This window comes from Harpia harpyja, chromosome 11 (assembly GCF_026419915.1).
Source record: "Harpia harpyja isolate bHarHar1 chromosome 11, bHarHar1 primary haplotype, whole genome shotgun sequence".
Taxonomy (NCBI): domain Eukaryota; kingdom Metazoa; phylum Chordata; class Aves; order Accipitriformes; family Accipitridae; genus Harpia; species Harpia harpyja.
This window is the reverse complement of record NC_068950.1, coordinates 7,998,758-8,018,705: the sequence shown is the minus strand read 5'-3', so window position 1 is coordinate 8,018,705 and position 19,948 is coordinate 7,998,758. Positions and strand designations below refer to the sequence as shown.

The 19,948-nt window shown below is 41.8% G+C and overlaps 1 protein-coding gene across 5 annotated transcripts in view; it reads left to right on the top strand.

Moving 5' to 3' along the window:
- Positions 1-987: 987 nt before the first annotated feature.
- The window catches only part of DNM3 (dynamin 3), a 193,712-nt gene continuing 174,751 nt past the window's right edge, over positions 988-19,948 (top strand). For 3 of the 5 annotated variants that reach the window (XM_052800741.1, XM_052800740.1, XM_052800739.1), the window contains exons 1-2: positions 989-1,189; positions 19,355-19,428. In XM_052800741.1, coding sequence (XP_052656701.1) covers positions 1,044-1,189; positions 19,355-19,428 — 220 coding nt within the window. In that variant the 5' untranslated portion in view covers positions 989-1,043. Of the gene's footprint in view, positions 1,190-19,354; positions 19,429-19,948 lie in introns of all 5 variants that reach the window. The other 2 variants (XM_052800743.1, XM_052800744.1) reach the window with 2 other exon arrangements.

Here is a 19,948-nt window from a genome sequence, read left to right as displayed (position 1 = left end):
CAATGACATGGCTCAGACCTTGTTATCCCTTCCCAGCCTGTTCCTGAACCACCTACCTGCTACCAGCCCTGCCGGACCCAGCTTCTCAGGCCTGCACTGACACGGTTCCGGTGAATGCGTGTCTGACCCTGGCAGCGCTCCTGCCCGTGGCTGAGCCTCAGTGCCATTTGCCAGGGCCCCTCATGTGCTGCAGGGGTGGATCATGGTTCCTGCTGCTCCTGTTCCCGTCGCAGGCGGGAACCGGGAAGAATTCAGCCACTGGGACTGTTCCAAAATACCCTGCTCGGCAGATTGGGAAGTGCTGAAGCCAGCTGTCTGCCAGGTCCCATGCCGGCAAGCGCGGGACCCAGCTCCCTCGTGTGCTCCCCATTTGGCCCTGTTCCCAGTTTGGTGCCAAACTCGTAGAGGAAGAGCGCATGCCAACCTCCCTTGGGCGCTGGAGGATGGCACGGCCCTACGCTGGGGGCTCATGGGGGATGCCACAGCCCCTCCTGCCACCGAAACGGGGTGGCCGGCTGGGGTTGGGGCTCTTGGGGGAGAGGGGCAGCACAGTGGTCTCATGGGTGGGTGCGCAGATCTGGGCAAACCGTGGTTCTCGCGCCCAAGGGTCCCGGCCCCGAGGCCGGCTTGTCCGTGTGTGGATGTGTGGGGACGAGCCCACCCAGCCGCTCGAGTGCAGCGAGTGGGCAGCGGGTGAGCGGGGGCTCCAGGCTGCCGGCAGGACGCCGCGGATGCTCCCTGCAAGCTGCTGGCCTGTGCCGGTGACCGGCAGGAGGCTCAGCCGGTGCCGGACAGCGGAGGGGCCGCTGCCACCGCAGAAAGGGCAGAGGGTACCGCACCACCGGGGCTCTGCCCTGCCCACCGGCACCGGGCGGGGGCGTGGCGGCACCGGGCACGGGCGTGGCCTTTCCGCGGAGACCCCGCCCCCAGGCTGGGGGGGTGTGGTGTGTGGGACGCATGCGCAGTGCGCCGGCGTTACCTGTCAGCGGCGGCGGGCGGAGGAGAGGAGAGGAGAGGAGGCGGGGAGGGGACGGCGCGGCGGGATGGAGGGGCTCATCCCGCTCGTCAACCGGCTGCAGGACGCCTTCGCGGCGCTGGGCCAGAGCTGCCTGCTCGACCTGCCGCAGATCGCGGTGGTGGGCGGGCAGAGCGCCGGCAAGAGCTCCGTGCTGGAGAACTGCGTCTCCAGGTGAGGCGGCGGGCACGACACCCCCTCAGTGTCCCGTCCCCCCCCGCCCCGCGCGCTATTCCCAACGGTTGGTTCCCCCTCCCTTCCAACGGTCGCCGCGCGCGCCCCCCCTCTCCCTGCAGCGCCGCGCCTCCCCCCCCCCCCCCCCAGTAGCGGCGGGGGGAGGCCGGTTGCGAGCGGGGATGTACGAGGCGGGGGGGGGATTTCCCGGCTCCGCGCCGACCGGGGGTGCTCGGTGTGCCACCCCCCCCCCGGTGCCGCGGAGGTGGGGGCGAGACGGGCCCTGGCACGGCAGCGTCCTTGATGTGCGTGCTGCGGGGAAGCGGGCGCGAGTCCGGTGTGAGGGCGTTCGTGTGCCCGGCGGGGGGGTGGTGGTGGGGGTTAACCGCCGTCTGGGGAAAAATGGTGTTTAAAGCCCCAAATCCTAATTATGGTGGGAGCTCTGGGTCTGGTCGGTTAATGGTTCTCATACCGTTGCTTACACTTCGTGCCGTCCTAAGGCGCGTATGGGTATTAGCACCTTTTCCAAAAATTGCTGAAGGAAGAGGGGGGGAAGCCTAATGATTCAGGTGGCTTTTTCAGCGGACAGACTGCGTCTCTGAAGATCTCCTGAGATAAACATGAACTTCACGTGCTGTTTTCATAAAGTTCCTGCTGCGTTTGCTGCAAATAGCTTGCAGGCTCCTGGAGGGAGGTGGTGTTTTCAGAGCGTAGCTGCAATCGTTAGCCTCTGCGTATAGGATCAAAAGTACTGCTGTATTGTCAGTGACTGGGGAATTTTGATGCGCAGAGATCTTCGTTAGAGGTAATATTAAGTGCTGTGTCTCTCCACAACCTGGCCATGTGTCAGACTGCAATAGCTCTTGATATACAGTATAAAAGTACTATACAGTTGTTCTTTATCTCCACTTCAGAACTTACCGTGTTAAACGTCAGTTCTTCCTCTTCTTTCTACTTGAAGACTGTAGCGAACTACTGATGTCGACATTACTGCCAGTCTCTTGAGTTTCAAAAGCACAAGCTAGATCCTTATAATCACTATTGGCTATCAAATTATTACAGTTTTCTTTAAACAAGTCTTTAAAAAGTATTTTTGTAACCTTTTGACTTTTTGATCTGTGTGTCCACAAAGCTGTTTAAAGCACATGTGCTGAGGAGGAAAGGCATCTTCATCTTTCTTGTCAACAAGGGTATTTTGGTCCCCAGCCTTGTCTGGGGTGGCATCCACCTGGAATCGGGGCTGAGTGTGGTGGGCTGTGGGCTGATGTCTTTCTCTGGATCCAGCTGTGCTGATGGAAGAGGTTACTGCTGCCAGATGCTTGTTATTGCTCCCCTGCTAGGGGGATCTGCTCCATCTGATCCGCAGGTGGAGCTGTTCTTCCAGTGCAGTGCACTCCCGCCCCTGCTGCCTGGATGCGCCTGGCTAGAGCAAAAGGTGAAAATGTACAGTTTGTTCTAATCTGGCCCGTTTGGACAAGAGGCTGGAACCAGCTGCACTAGTGAGACATAGACATTTCTAGGAAGAATTACGAAGAAAAGCTAAGGGTAATGACTTTTTTCACCCGTGCAGTTATTCATCATGCAGTCTGTGGACACTGCAAGGGAGCGTCTTCAGAGAAGAGCTTACAGACTACTGTGAAGCACCAGGGTGTCTCTGTCACATGGGAGCTGGAATTTGGATTCTTTCAATCCTGTCTCAGAGTTCCACATCGTTGTTTTATTCAGAAACTTCTTGAGATACAGTATCAGCTGATCTGTAGTGCCTTCCTACTTGCAAGCTTGGAGCCTATTGCAAATGTGGCATTAAAATGCATTACTTCAGACCTATTCCATGAGACTTAAGCAACTGTTTTATTCGTGCCTTTTCTCCAGACTGAGTGAGTATGTGTAGTCAGCAGATATGTACTTGCTAAGCTGTGAGAACTTGATTGTGAACCCTCAGAACCAGATTAATAAATATCCAGGAGATTGGAAGAGCATTGTCCTTGTCAGATCAGCAGGCAAAATGGTCTATGGCTCTTTTTAGTAAGCCATTGGACATTCCTATTTTTACAGGATAATGAAGCTGCTCTCTGCAAATAAGAGGTTTATTACATCCGCATCTGTCTTAATATGGCTTATAGAGGTAGCATGTCTCATCATAGAGACATGCTGCACTCATTTCTTTTTGTTAGTGGCACATTGCATGATGTGTGTGATTAACCACAGGGCGAATATTAACTAATAGTAAAACACCTTTGAAATTCACATCAAAATAAAATAGTTCCAGCATTGCTCTGAAGTTTAAGCGTTAATGCTCGTGATTTCTTGTTTGGGTTTTTTGGCTTTGTGTTTTTGTGGGGGTTTTTTGTTTGTTTGTTTTGGGTTTTTGTTGTTGTGTTGGATTTTTATTGGCCACATGAATCATCGTCACTAGTAGATTTTTGAACTCTTAGCCTTCAGAGAGACATTCAAGATCTCCTCTCTTCAGGAACAACTGTAATTCGTAAGAGGAAGGCATGCTATCCTCCCTGTGGAGGACAGGGTCTTGCTACAAACATGCTGTTGGTTGATAACCTGAGTATTTGTTGGTGGAGCTCTAGTGAAGTTAGTAAGGTTCTTCTTAACTCTAGGTTCAGATTGTTGTTCTCTGCTGCCTGTAGCCTCTAGACCATTGTGCCCATTTCAGTCCTTCACAGGGTCTTTGCTTGTGCAAGGATGACTTTCCCGCGCACACTTGGACAGAGGAAAGCTAATTTCTAGGTTGCAGGTGGTATCAGAGTTGGAGCTTCTTTATGGACCCTAACTACATTGTAGGTTGGAACAAGGCTGGAGTGGGGCAGTGTCAAATCTCTCAATGTAGCCATTATTGTTACTATTTGGTATTTGGAGAGTTTGCTCTTCACTTACTGCTCCTCTGTGTGTAAGGAGACTGCTTCTTTTGGTAGTCAATGACTGTGTTTGAAGGGTTTCCTCTCAGGACTTTGGTTATATTTAGATGGAAACAGAGATTCCAGAGAGCATGTCAGAACAACAGTCATTTCCATTTATGGGTTAGACCTTCATGTGTTCCTAACTGGAGCTCATGGCACTCGTTTGAGGAAATGGTATTGTCTGAAGAGCAAATGTTCTTCTTACCTGCTTCTCTTTGTAACAGAAGTAAACGTGCCCTTAAAATACTGAGCCAGTGTTTGAAGCAAAGGATCTAGTGCAATCTTCTGGTAGAAGTTGGTGGGAGAGAGATGCAAAAGCACAAAGGGGAGGCAAACATCTAATAGCAAGAGATTGCCAGTGGGAGATAGGTATTTCGCCTCATCTTAGTCCTTTGCTACAGATGAGTACAGGACCATCAACTTATATGTTGTTTGTGCTTTTTAAACATCTTGCTTTTGATAATAATAGGGTTACTTAAAAGAAAACTAATGGCAGGAAGCAATCCCTGGAAACTGTATTTGGAGAGAAAGCATTTTCTATTATTTCATATAACCAAATGGGCTTTTGAGATAACTAGCTTGCCATCTGTGCCTTTAACTTGTTAGGGCTTCTTTCTCCAGATTTGAATCAGAACCTTGTTTTAGTCTTACAAATAGCAAGAAATTAATAATTAGATTTCAAAGCTGAAAGCTCTGTACTTCCTTCCCTGCTTAATATAATATAAACTGCATGTGGCCAAATAATTGTTTTATAAAAGATGTGAACTCTTGATTGTAAGCCTGTCAGTCATAATCAAACAAGTACTTTTGTTTTAAGAGCCTGAGGTCTGGTTTTGTAATACAGCTTTACAGCTTTTTGATCTGAGATGCTTTTGATAATCTTACAGCCACTGCATGTTGTATAGCTATTTATTATGACATATGTACTAATTTGGTGGTGGTGGTGTTTTGGTTTTTTTTTTTTTTTTTTAAATTATGATTCCTTGTGTGTTCAGCTCATTCTTTTTTGGTTGAGATGGTGGTTGTGAAAAGGCTGTGTTCAGTCATTACGGGAAGAGAAAGGACTTTAAATCTGGCTGTTGAAGCACAGAATTTCTCCAAAGAAAGTAGATGCTTACTCAGATTGCGTGCCTGCGGGAGTTATAGTTAAAATTGGTGCAGATATTTTATTCTTTTAGTTACTAGTCATTGACAGAAAAACTTTCTTACAGAAAATTCTCCTCTTCTGTGAAACAGATGTGAAAAAGCTAAGCAGTTGGAGATACAAACTGAAATGTGGTGCTGTGGATTTTTTTTTTTAATCTTAAGAATCTTCTGGAAATGAGTCAGCCACTCCTTTTCCTGACTAATTAAGCCATTGTACAGCTGTATTGAACATATCGGTCTAGTTATCAAAATACTCTGGTGCACTGAAAGCAAGAATTGTTTCTGGGTATTCCATTAAATAGAAACAGCAGAAAATGAGACAGCGGCTCATCTAGGTTTCTTCCCCGAGTACATTCTTACATTTAGAGGTTGCAGAACAAACTTGGCTATTTAGATGGGATATAGATGGCCTAGTTTTGTCCTTAAATGTAACTCTGTTGTGGATTTTAAGTTCATTTTTATGTCAAGTCTTGAGAATTAAGATATGCAAAGTAAAGCAAATGTGTAGTTAAGAACAGACATGCAAACAAATATGCTGGTTTCAACACACCACCACCCCCAGCCCCCCCATGTGAAGTAAAAGTTTTCCTCTAAAACTGCTTTGAGGATCTGTGTCTCTTATTTCTGGCATTTAAATTTTACCAATTAAAAGCTGCTTCTATTTTAAGAAAAGCCATACTCTGTAATGAGGCACAGTATAGGGACCCCTGACCTATATTCTGGCATTTAAGTTCAGTATATCAAGCAGTTTACAGAGATGCTAAATCAGTAAGTAACACTTAACTTGTAAAGTGTACCTGCAAGAATACATATACATATGCTCTTAATTTAACTTTGGCATACTATGTGTGATTAGGGTATTGTAGTGGTTTAGTGAACACAAGCTTAATATTTGAAGTCTGAGACCTAGACTTCAGAAAAACCTCAAAACCCTGCAAAAAACCCAGCCCTCAAAAAACCCTGGTCTGGTCTTCAGTGCCTTCTGAGAAATTGATGCTACAAATTCAGTGGCAGTTGTTACTGGAAGTTCAATCCATCAAGGTACTGAAGGTGACTGCACACCTCTGATCATTTTTAAAGGTGAATAGTCATCTAGTAAGAGGTTTGTGTGGGTTTTTTCTTTTTTTCAGACCATAGGTATCCACTTAACTTTATCAAAACTTTCTTGATTCCTAATACAGAGACACTTCTAAAAATTCAACAGTTTCTGACTCTCTAGGCTCTTCATAATCTTATAAATCCCGAAACTCGCTGCCTTCAGGAAGGAGCCCACGCTTAGGATTTTGTAGTGTTGAAATCAACAAATAGCAAGCACCTTTGTTGCCTTGCTGTTTCCTGATGGGCATTGCTCCTGCAAATGTTTCAAGCTTATGTTATTTGCCTTTGTAGATGAGAGAGAAAACAAGGCTTTCCAGTTTAGATAAATAGATGTTAAAATTATTATTGTTTGGACATTCACCTGTAAACATAGGGAGTGATGCTGCTATGGATTGCAGCGGAGAAGTAGAAGCAAGGACACTGTTCTCTTCTCTACCACTGATTTACTGTATGACCTCAAACTGTTTTTTAAACATTACCTGCATCTATATCCACATGTATATGCCTCGAGTCTACTCTGTCTTAACTGTATGTAGGATTTAGATTTTTATTCCTTTATTATTAAGTTGCTTCTATTTCAAAAGGAAGAGGTTAGCATATAATCTTAAAATCAGTGTGGGATAACTGTGATTGTAGGCTAAAACTTGCTGTTTATGCATTTCTTTGCTTTGTGTGATGGCTGCTTTAGATATCTATATGGTACCACACCTGAGTATTAGATTCTGCTTTGAACAGCTGAGACGTAGCAGCATTTCTGCTTCCTAAAAACGACCCATGCTGGTGCTTAGTTTGTACCCCTAACAGCTTAGTTGTTGAGAGAGATCGTGTTTGTGGTTCACTATCCAACAGTTGATCAGTGAGTCAACTGATGGTATTCATGGGTTTCTTAAACAATGTCTGCCTAGTTTGCAGGCACAGAGGGGCAGAAGCCATTTTTGCTTTTTCTGTGGTTTTTTGGGGGGGGGGGTTGGTGTTTGGTTTTTTGTTTGTTTTTTTTGTTGGTTGGTTGGGGTTTTGTGTGTGGTTTGTTTTGTTTCTTTGTTTGTTTGTTTTTTAAGCAGTGCATTTCAAAATAAGACCTTCTAGTAAATAGAAGCCCATGAACTCCCCTTGTTTGCCGTGCTCGTGTGTAATGAGTTACTGGGAATCCTTTTAATGCTGTGTGTCTGCAGTGTAAAGCCTGTAGTGTAAATATGCTGAGAACAGGAAATGAGCATTATTTAACTATGACCTTGCATCTTTTTCTTCAGCAAGTTGCATTGAGATGAACAAGGCAGCATTATTGAACTAGAGAGGAGGAAAATCCCATTTAACTGCATGCTGGGCTTTGATGTACTGCCAAGTACTGTTGTCTGTGATAGCCTCTGGGATGCAAAGGAGACTGTAGCTGTAGATAACAGAGGTTTTCAACCAAAGTGATAGCGATAATGTCAGCTTTTATAATTTGTATGTGGAAGTTATGCTTTTAATTCAATATCTAGTGTAGTATTTCTGCATGCTAGTTCCCATGCGAAATCACCAAGATTTCGTTCTTCCAATATGCAGATTTACTATTTGCTGTAATACAGCTAGGTTTCCACTCTCATAGATGATATAATCAAAGCTAGATTAATCTTAAGCACTCAGTACTTTGTTTACTATGTACAGTGCAAGTGCGTAAAAATGTACACATGTATTCAGTAGTGCTTAGCTATAGAGGATGCTCTAAAATGGTCTGTGTGTAACTCACCTGCAGAGAATAGGCAGGGCTCTGTGTAGCAAGCACGAGAACCACTGTAAGATGTGTCAAGCCTCTGCTGCACGACAGTGGATGAAATGGGCTATGTTCCAGATCTGTTCAGCAGCCAAGCTGGAAGCTGCAGAAGAAATTTTAGCATAATCCATCAGAGGCAGTGTTGTGCCCTTGCGTGCTCACCTCTTAGTTTGTTCAGGTGTTAAACAAATGTTGACAGAAGATCCCCAATCTGCATCAGATCTAGGAAATAGGCTGGAGAGCCTTAGGAGTCTGGGCTGAGACCTCCAGCATTATGACTTTGTTGGTGTTCTGGGAAGTAGCAGCACAAAACACTGTTTTGGTCAGACTTCTAGTATAAAATTTCTTGGGGTAATAATTCAGTTTCTGGTGAGCAGAGAGATGGGAGATCATGGCTGATATTAAATTTCAATATTTAGCTAAACAGACTTTATGTTGTTGTGGACAATATATTCATTTGCACATACTATAGGCTCAAAGCAGGATAAATGGGCAGGTAAAAAAGGATAAAATGGCTAGAGAAGAGAAGTTGTTTGAAAGACTTGGATCATTTGTTTTGGAAACACCCCCTTTCCCCCCTTCCTTCTGTAGTTGTCCTTCTGTCTATAAATTCAGGCTGTCTTTATACTGCAGTTCCCATTATGTATACATTCTGGAGGGAGTAGAAGAATTGAATCCAGTTACATTCCAGCTCTGCAAAATAATTTGAAATGCCTTGTATTGTGTCAAGAAAGGTAATTGTACAGTTTGACACCTTGTCCACCACAAAAGAGAGAAATGTATTTTCATAATGCTTCTGAAGAGGCAAAATTTTTTTAGACTTGACTAGGACGTGGCATAGCTGATTGTATGCTATACCACTGTTTAAAAAGTCTGTATTAATGGATCTGAGTTCAGGACAGTGTGATTTGGTAAGAAGGGCAGGAGCTTATTTTGGCTGGGTTTTTGATGACAGCACTGAAATTTGGAATATCTAAAAGTTTTGTCATGACATCGTATCCAGAGGTGAATTATTTGCTAAATGCAAGTAATTATATAGTAGTTAGCTTCATGTAGCTGATACGCTTGCAGTGCTGGGGTCATGCTGTTTTCTTTCTGATCCTTGCAATCAGAATTTTTTTCTGTTTATACATTATAAAGGAAAATGTTTTACTCAAATCTCTTCTAAAGAAAAATTGTTAATAGTATTTGGCAGCTGTAAGTGATAAAAAACCCAACTTCTATTTAGAGCACTGACAACAATTTAAAGTGAGTAAAGTATTTTTGTTGTTCATTTCTTGTATTGAGATACAAAATCTTGCTGCATTAGTATTCATCCTGAGAATGGATGGGCTTTTATGTACCAACATCCTATGCAAATTAGTCCTTTCCTAAGACCAAACATATCTGATTAGGGAGAATACAGTTGTCCTGCAAAGCCTGCTTTATTCTTTTCAAGACAAAAATTCTGAGAATTGTTGGGGGTTTTTTTGTGTTTTGTAGTTTCTTCCCCTCCCAACCCCGGCTTGGAATTGATGGAGACTACCACTGGGCAGGAAATAGCAGAAGCTTTTGTAAAATCTTAAAAGAGAAAGAGGAAAAAGGGCATTTTCACAAATAGAATTAGGATGATGCAGCAAAGTTTTGGATGCCTGCCAGGGAGGACAGATGCATCGTGCATACAGTGGCTTGCCGACGAGATTGCACATTGGCAGCTTCCCGATCTGTTAATACAGCAAGCCTACAGCCTGAGCATAATCACTGCAAACAGAGCACTGTTCATCTTACCACTTTTGTGTTTTTTCCTGGCAAGTTTTCATAGCTGTGTATGGCAAGTCCTATAAACATTATTGAGACTTTAAACTTTTTATCACATAAAAGTTTGGGGTTTTTTTAATACTAGGAAGTACATTTTCTTTCCTTGCTTCAGTGAACAGGCTTGCCTTTTTCTGTGCAGAAATGCACTGTGAGGTACTCACTGCTGTTGAAATACGACATTAGATTTGGGGTACTAATAATGGTCTGTGCCTTCTTAGACTTCTGTTCAAATGTCCCCTACTTTGGAGAACCTGTTGACTCCAGTCATGTTTAATGGAAGACTTCACCACTGGGACTAGAGTAATTTTTCGGCACTGATTTTCTCACAGCCCTATAATGTGTATTTTAATGGGGGAGATGGAGTACTTGCTGGCTGCTTGTTGAGCAGAAATGCTGCTGCTACTTAAAGAAAGCATCTTCCAGATAGGAGAGAAGTATAATGACAGTGGTTTTTAAGCCTGTTCTGTCTCCAGTCTTCTGCATGAAGAGGAAATCTCAAGCTTGGCTTTCTTGCCTTAGTGGTACCTAAGCATTGTCTCTGAACTTAGTTGTTATGGAGGTGCTTAGCTTGTATGACTGAAATCTCTTGCTGTCTTATTTGAAGTTCTTCAAGGGCTTTTCAAAGATACCTTATTTCTCATCTTTAGAGTCAAGGCTTACCATGTTCCCATGGTTAGGTCTGTTTGGGTGGATTTTTTCTACCATTCCCCTGTGGATTTTTGTATAGTTGGTCTCAACTCCATAAAGGAGTTGGGGAAGGGAGACCAAAGAGACATTTTAGGCTGCTACGTTGTAGTGCTGTGTAAGAATTTCAAGATTTTTTTTTTTTTTTTAATTTATTATTCTTCATTCAACTTGTGTGCTTACCTGAAAGTGATGGATAGGATAACTGGGGGGGGTCCCTGCTTTGGCTGTTCAGTTCCGGTAGTTCAGCAATGGTGATGAAGGATACCGCTGGGTTGGAAAATGTCTTTTCAAAGACACCAAGTTTACCCACCCTGCTTGAAAGGAAGAGATAGTTAACAGCCCTAGGATGTCTGGAAACTCAGTTTCTCACCCCTAAAGACATGCCCAAACTGCATGGGCTGCAATGTGTAGTTACTACTACTGTTTTGATTCAGCAGATTAATTAAAATGATCTCTCAGTTGAAGGAAGATTTACCGTGAAGGAATGGTTACTGCAAACTGAGACCAAACTTCATTGGAGAACTTGACCTAAAGTGTCATGATAAGGATGCTAGCATCTATGCTGTGTGGTTTACAAAAAAACCCTGGAAAGACTGGTATTGAGCTTTAGGAGCTAATATATCTGAGATCACTAAAATCTACAGCCTCTTAATGCATTTAGCTTGCTTAGTAGGCCTGATTAAGATAGGTATCATTGGTCTTCAATAAAGAAGATTAATTAGTTTGCACATCTTCATGCAAGTCCCATTATGTTAGGCTGAGATTTTGCAGCCATTGAACAAAGCTGTGGGAGACTCTCTTGATTGACAGACATTGTGCCAAAACAAAAAGCATTTACTCTTCTGTAACTAATGAAAGGAGGTGAGGGATTAAGTGGTGACTGATAATAAGAATTGGTCTCTGTACTTTGAGCTAATGAAGAAGAGCATATATAGCCAAATATCAGTGTGATGTAGAAAGTGATGTATACTACTGTATTACTACTGTATTACTGAAAAAAAAAAAAAAGATACGTGGTGGAGAACATCAAAGTGTAACAGAAGTAACGTATTAAAGCTTTTGTGACTTCTTGAAAATGTGTCCCAGGGTTATCTTTGTACTGTCATTTGGAGGGTAGAGGAATTGTGCTTCCAAAGCCACTAAGGAAGAATAAATACAGTGATGTCTAGTGTCAGTGATGACAAACCTCCTCTTAGAAAGTACTTCACTCGACATTATGAATTTAATTCCTAATAAAGTCTCTGCTTAAATGCAAAGTACAGTTCCTGTCGCTTGGACATACCTTGCTTTGTAATGAACAAAAGTGCGTGAAGGATCTACTGCAGGGTCCTCTCTGGTGTTGGTGAGCACAGGAGCAAAAGCAGGCAAGATAGGAAGAACATGTCTACCAAAATAGGTCTTCAGATATGTATTTTTAGCGTTAAGAGTTCTTTAGTTATAAATTAACTGGTTTTGGTTTATGGGTTTTAGAAAGTGAACCTGAGGAAAGAAGTTAGAAATTATTAATGTCTCTCTTCTGTAGGCTTGCACTGTACCATGCTTCTCCCTGTTTTGTTCTTTTGTAGCACTTTGAGGCTATATATGATAAATGCAAGAAAAATGAAAGCCTTTTGTAGTACATTTGCCACAGAACTGGGAGATGCTTGGCTGCATAGATGTGTGTAGGTGTTCACCGTGAAACAGTGTGTTCTTCTGCACACGATATGGCCATTCAGCAGCTAGTATGAGCCACAAAGACTACAAGTGCTCCTAGTGTGCCAGGCTGGAGTTGTACAAAACAATAAACACTGTGTTGGAAAAAGGCCCAGGAAAACTGTTGACTTTGGGTATAATTGCTTCCTATTGCAATTGAAGCTGCGTTGCAGTCCTTGGCAAATCTTAGGAATAAAGGCCTGTGTGGAATGCTACTTGTTCATATTAGCTGCTCCTGGAACATGGCCTTTCTGCATTTGAGGGAGGGTTAGGCTCTTGGGATGATTTTTGGGTTAGTGGAAAAACTTTTATAAGTAATATTACCAAAGCTGTTTGGCAAAATGAATTAGGTTTAGATGGGTCGTTTGTGCTCTTCTGTAAGAGAATTATCGCTCTTGTCCTGAGCCCTTTCTCAGGACAAAGTTTCTACCCCTTGCAAAAAATGCAGAGGCTTTTTCTTTGGAGGGACTTATGATTTTTTTGATAATTCATCACTATCAGTTTTATGTGTTCCTAGCTCTTAATTAATGCAGTTACTATGTAATTATTGACATTTTCCTCCATTATTTGATTTCCTGGATTCCCCCTATGGTTTGTATGAATTTATTATATTGGTATTAATGTAAATTAATCACCATTTATCCTATATAATACTGACCATGTAACTGATCAAAGTGCAGAACATTTCTCGTACCATACGGGCAAAGTAAAGCAGATTTAAGTTACTCTTTGGAAACCATGATTAAGTGTTAAGTGATGGTGCATCATTGCTCTTCCCACAAACTGGGGATGCTTCTGTTTTGTCTCTCTCTTCTTTTTTTTTTTTTTTTTTTTTTTTAACATAATAAATACTGATAGTGTGATAGAGAGCTCCTAAATGAAAACTCTTCCCCTACCTGGAAATCCCCTTGGAACACATCATGTTTATATTTTGTTTGTTTGATATGTGTTCTTTTCTTTGTAAGCTATAGCCCTGCATTATAATGAGACAACCTCACTGAAGGAGCCCCTGTCTAGTTTGCTTTTCAGCATTTCACTATGGCTTCTGCCCTTTCTGAAATTTGAAAGGGTGTTCCCATCTCTTCCATGGGACTCTTCCCATTAACGAGTTGTCTAATTACTTTTTCAGCTTGTTTGCTTTCTGACCATCAGTCAGAGAGGGTGGTATGACAAAGGAAAGACAACATACAGAGACATGAATGTCCTTTTCTTCCTTTTTTTTTTTCCTTACAGTAAAGTTGTCTACTGTAGCAAAGATCAGACCCCTGACTGTCTTGTTTTTATTATAAACTGCTAAGGTGTTGGTATGGCCACTGGTAACTTGTTTCACCATCCTGTGACATCAGTTTTTGAGACCTGGGTTTTAGCAAGTCAAATTCAAACTAGTATCTGTTACCTTTACACATTAAACAAACGTTTTAGTAGATATATTTGTCCAGATCTCTGATACTGGAAATGAGCACTCTTAGAGACTGAAGACAGTACAGTTTATGTTGTGCAGTAAGACATGAGTAATTTTATAGCTTTTAGGGTAAAAATTATTTGGCCCTGAAAATATTTTGCTCTTGAAAATATTTAATGATATTCTAGCAGATGAGTGCATTTTAAGATTGAAGAGTTATTGAAATAATGTTCTGGAATACCTGGCTGCTTGCATCTTGCTTGCATTTGATATATTCAGTACTGGCTAGGCAACACTGGACAGGCTTTGCTGCTGGTCTCCAAACTGTCATGTCACAGCAGCTTTGCTGCTGAGCCAGTATAGCTGTCATCAGTGGTGTACCTTTTGCTGAAAATGCTCTGAGAATAAAGATGTAAAAGTAGTTTGGTTCTTAATGTAGGATGCATGTCTTTTAAAGGAGCATATGTTTCATTCCCAGCTTTATTCTTGCACAGTGTGTTTCATTCCGGTTTCCTGCACCATGTTATTGTTAAGTGGTATTGCAGTTGTGCACACAGGTGCTCTCACAGGCTCACTCCCCCCACTGTGAAGACAGCCTTTTCTCTCCCTTGTCGGTGTCTTTGTGCACAAATTCTCAGGCATGTCTTTTTTTCTAGATGGATTTCTTTGCAGCTGCTTCAATTCTGATGTGATTTTTCTCCCAGCTCTCACTAAACGTATCTGTACATACTGACCAAAAGTTTTGGAAGAGCAACTATCTCAGGCCTGTCCTTTAAAGAAGAATGTTAAGTGTGCCACCAGGACATTGAGGGGCATCATTCTTTTGGTCAGAAGGAACCTTTGTAACTTGGCTGTGTTCAGTCCTATCATATTTCTTGCTGCTGAAGCTTTTTTTTTTTTTTCTTCTTTAAGAAACATTTTATTTAGGTAGATGTTTTAGGGAAAAATGAGGGTGTGGGGCCATTCCTAATAGGCTGGGGGTTTTTTTTCGGCACCACAGATAAACCCTGTGTAGAAAGCTTTTCATATCAAGGGGAGGGGGAGAAGACCTGCATCCTGTCTTGTGGATGTCAAAGTAGACATTTCTGCAGAAGCAGTTTTACAGTATTTAATCTGATGCCTTTGCTGCTAAAATTGTAATGTGGTACTATGTTGCTTTTCCTTAAAAAAGTGCAAGTTATGTCTCGGATTTGACTTACGCTTCTGTGTGTGTTTAAAGATCTGCCTTTTTCTGGAAGTAGAGTTTGGGTATTTATTTGTAACACCTGATTTGGGCTGCGCAGAGAAAGTGCACAGATGCCATTGCCTTGTGGCTGAAGCTGAAATTTCAAATGCTTAAAAAAAAAAAAAAAAAATCCCTGTCCCTGTGAGGGCAGATTTATTAGAGGTCGATGTTTCTTTCATAGGGGTAAAATACACATTTAGCTGTTAATGGGGGGAAGTTTTTTCCTGAACTCTCCCCATTAACACCTTTTTATCCTTATTCTTTCTTTTTTTTTCCTCTTCAAACTGCACATCTGAAGCAGTAGCTTTATGTCCTGCTGCTGCACACTGTTTAGCTGGTTATGTGGTCAACAGAGGTTGCCCTCTCACCAAACAGGAACCTCTCTCTGCTGATGCTTGCTTGAACAGACTATGAGTTTTTTGACAATTGTTCGGTTTGTTAGAGCATCAAATGCTGTCTATTTTGGACATGTTAAGAGAACGTTCTGAAGGAAAATTGTTGTCGTACATTTCTTCCTAATTTTGCTGTTGAGGGAAGGTCAGTGTTGTATAACTAGGAGTTGGATTAATGCGGTGTTCTTTATCTCTGAATGTGCTTAGTCTGGATCAGAAAATCAATAAGCCTTTTCAGCCTTTGACTCCCTGGAGAAGGATTTTACTGCCTCATGTGGTGCTGTAGAGGACTCTAGTTTGTTTTGTGTGATGTTTGTTTTGAATGGCAATTGCTTTTAGCTTCTTAATGAGAAAATGATTTTTTTTTTTTTTTTTTTTAAATAAGATCTGAAATGTTTGAAAATCAGAGTATGAAACTGTCATCTCAGTAGGCATTTTCTACGTTCTGGGCTACTGTCATTTCAGTGCATACAGAGAAATGAGTATGTTTCTATTAAAATTTTCTCCTCCTCCCCATAAGAAGATATCACTAGATGACACTCACTGAGACACAGGTTTCTCTCAATTGGTAGGTACTGAAACTGCGATAGACCTTTTGAAGGCTTTTAGCGTCTCTCTCAGCTAGTTCTTGTGTCCTTTTGCTGTCTCGAGTGTTGTAAAACATTGCAGCAGATATAAATCGGTTTGCATGATGTTTTTGCGTTCTCTTTGTTTTAGAGATTACTTGAATTTCTAATTAATTGTACTTTTGCCTGCAGATCTGTATTTGAGTATAGAAGTTAATGAGCAGGCTTCTGTTTGAACAGCCTCTCCTTTTATGGTGTACTTTAGCTTGCAGAGTAACCAATCACACTGTAAGCACACATTAACAGGTATTGAGAAAGTGAGACTTTTATTTTATCTAGAAATTAACATTGTTTCATTCAAAATGCTGGGGAGTTCTAAAATGGTGGGGCACAGCTGACAGCCAGTCTTGTTCCTCAGAGCCTTAGAGCTGCTTGCTTATCTGATTTATTTATTTATTTATTTATTTTATGTCTAGCTGTTAGGTTGGGAAGGAAATCTTCAGAGCTTGTGTCATGGGTAGAGTTGCCTTATTTCTCTTCTGCAGCCTGCCAAAGCTTAGTTACCTTGTTGGCGCTTGTGGAAAGAGGTTCACTGTTGTTGCATTCCTGAGCCTGTCTTGACCTGGGACTCTTCAGGCCTGATATGCTCTGATTTGCACAAGTAATATCCTGAAATTTGATGAAATAGTTGTGTGTTTTATTTTTCGTAGATGTACCCTTTAAGCGTGTTTTAAACCTTGTAGGTTTGTGTGCTGCCTTAAAGGAACTGATAAAATCAGGTATCCATTAAGTAGCACAAGGTCAGTATGAAGATAGGCAATGATTATAGCTAGGATGTGGTTTCTCAAGTGGCTTGAGCAGACCCATCTGAGCTGTTCTGTCTAAAGGGCTGGCAGGGCTGTATCTTTCTTCCTTTGACTCTTTTGTCCTTCTCCCCACCCCTTCGGAACACACTGCACATTCCTGCCTCACCCTTTGTGCTGGCACTAGCACATGTGACAACATGGTCACCCAGATCAGCTCTGCGATTTGACTGAAAATTCGTGCCCTAACCATTTGCTGCATTGCTTTTCGCCTGAGCCATAGAGAGGTGAGTTAGCAATGCTGCTAAGGCAGGCAAAAAGGTGATTCAGTATCCCTGCTAAGGCAGGAAAAAGGAGGGGATTTTGATGAGTTTAAGCTGATCGTGAAACACTGTGTTTACCTGTGAATTTTATTCCTCCGAAGATGCTTATTTGAAGGGAGCACTCTTCAAAGCCCCTCACTGAACCTTATCTCAAGGTTTATAGGAGTTTAATAGGTATGGCAACTGGGGAAGACCCTGGGAAAAAAGTTTGTTATTTTGCTTTGGGTTCTGATCATTGGTTTTGCAACTAACAACTGGTGTTGCTGAAATTCGGAATAAAACTCCTTAACAGCAATGAGAAGTTAAGAAGCAGGCACTCCTTTATTGCAGCGCTGGGCACACGGGGGATCGCTCCACCTATCGTGTGCATCTGTCTAGTCTAACTGTGCAGGTTAAATGCACACCTGTTATACCTATTCACTAAATTTCTGGAAAATGTTATACATAATCATTAACTTTCCAAAAAATCATTAGCATATGTAAATGACTCTTCATGCAGGCGCAGTGAAGGTCTCTGGTGGTCTTCAGAAGCCCTCTGGTGGTCTTCCATAGTCTTCCTCACTTGTCCGCTTCTTGACCTCTCTTAGGGGATTCTGCGCAGTACAATTCTCACCATCATCTATATTAATTTACATAAAAATGCATACTATGTCTACTCTTAAATGTAACCTTTCTAATAATTGGTCCTTCAGTCACACCATCTTATTAATATTCTTATGTTAAAACAATCATCGGTTAATCTCACTTAGCTCTACTGATTAGAATCCTCGATAATTAGATCGAGCTGGGAAGGGTAAGGTGTTTCCAAGCAGCAAACTGGTGTCCATAACGGTTTCCTTAGTTTCCTAAAACAAAACACTACAAATCAACAAATCTTTGTCAAAGTTTCTGTGGTTAACTGATTTTAGACAATACTTGAATTCTTATGGTTACACACAGTACATTTTCTAAAGTTCCTAAGTTCCTATGACTACATTTCAAACTTAACACTCCCATACCTATGCTTCACAATTTTCTACTTCTTAATCAAACCAAACTCTTTTATGTGATTAAATTTTGATTTCTTTACCAGAATATTTGCAACATTGGTTCAAATTTTTTCTAGGGTTTCAGTTGGCATAGGGATCCCTCTGTCCTTGGATGCATGGAAAGGATCATGGGGGTGCATAATGATACGACAGAGTTGCTGTCTTTGCTTCGTTGCTTGCTTTCTGGTCCAAGGACACTCCTTCCTGCTGTCCTAGAGTACTTGCAGGGTTCAGCTTTTACTTAAAAACTTCCTAGCGGATGTGTTGCTGGAAAAGTTATTTGGGGATTTGAACTGGCAGAAGTGTGTGAAAGAGGAGGTGCAGAGTGCTTGTTGTCCCACAAATGGGGTTCGTTTACCCAGTGTGCAAGCCAGTAACACACAGAGTTGAGGTACTTTCAAATTAATTGATGCGCATGAATGGGTGCCTGTCTCAAGACAGCACACCTTTGTCTCAAAAATTCCCACATTTATATGCTTAAGTAATACATATTCATTATTATTTCCCATAATGATTGGCTATTTCTTCTTCGCCTCTCATGTAAATTAGTGCACAGACTCTGTCTTCTTTCATTGTCGTCTTTTGAGTAGGTAGCATCATGTGAGTAGGTGGTCAATGAGTCGGTGGTCGTGATCTCCCCCTGTAGGAATTACCTTTTACCTACTTCTTAATCTGTCTTGGCAGTTCCAAGCAGTTCTTCAAGGTTTATTGACCAGACCACAGTCCATTACCTTTTCTGACATAAACATAAAGCCCCGTTGTCTAATAGTTAGTTCCTAAACCCTAAATCATGTCTAGTTATTGTTTCCCTATTTTTAAATATTAACTGATGGGGGCTGTACAGAGGACTTTAGCAGTTCCCTGATTATTTCAATCATATTATACATATTAATTGATAACATGCTGGCAATTTGGTTTGGCCAGAGCTTTGATGTGGTGAGTGAGAGTGTGTGTGCTCATATGCCCATATCCTCTTCAAATCAAGTATAGGGTGAGGACACATTTATTTAGAGAGCCCAACAAATGTGGGCATGGCTTCAGGTACTCTTACTATGCAAGGTGAGTTTTGAAATGTTATATGTGGTGGTCATGAAGAAAGAGAATTGGTAATGCCTTCGAGACAGTAATTTAGTTTTAATATGTATTTGTCTAATGACCTACTGCTATCTCAAACCAAAATTAACAGCCCTGCTTTATACTAGTGTTTGATGTAAATCCGTCCCCACCAACTTTCCATTTTCATCACAGCTGAAGGTATAGAGGAGGTTCCAATTTAGTCCAATATCTTATGTAACTGGACAGTGCTTTCTGGGTAGTAACTATTTTTTTTAATGTTTCTAGGGATTTTCTTCCACGAGGTTCTGGAATTGTAACAAGACGACCATTGGTCCTGCAACTCATCACTGCCAAAACAGGTAACCTCTTTCTCTTTTTGCTTCAATGGCTGGACAAAGTGCTGACGTACTTCAGCAGGAGGAAAAAAATTTCTAGGAAAACTTAAGCAGTGTGAAGAAAGGTGCAACTAGACAGTCTGGAACAAAGGCCCGCTGCCTCAAAACTATGCCCAGGACCAACTAATTTCATTGTCCTATCTGGGAAAACAGTAAAATCTAAATCCTAGAGTACCTAGTAAATTTAATCCAAGATCAGACTTGAAGCAGTGGAGAAACAGTATTACATACAAAGTGTTTTAGAAATTAGCTTTGATTTATTTGTTTCTTGATGAACTTTACAGTTGTATTAGTTAACACACCAAAATTGCTGTACTTCTACCTTTAACTCTTGCTCCAGTGCACACAGATTTGATTCCACACAGCTTGTTTTTGTGACTTGTCTTTTTTGGTTGGGCTCACTGCACTAAATAGAGCAGAAGGTAGACTGGGGGAGAACAAGGCTTCTGTGTATTTGTCTGGTCAAAAATAAAAATACAGTATT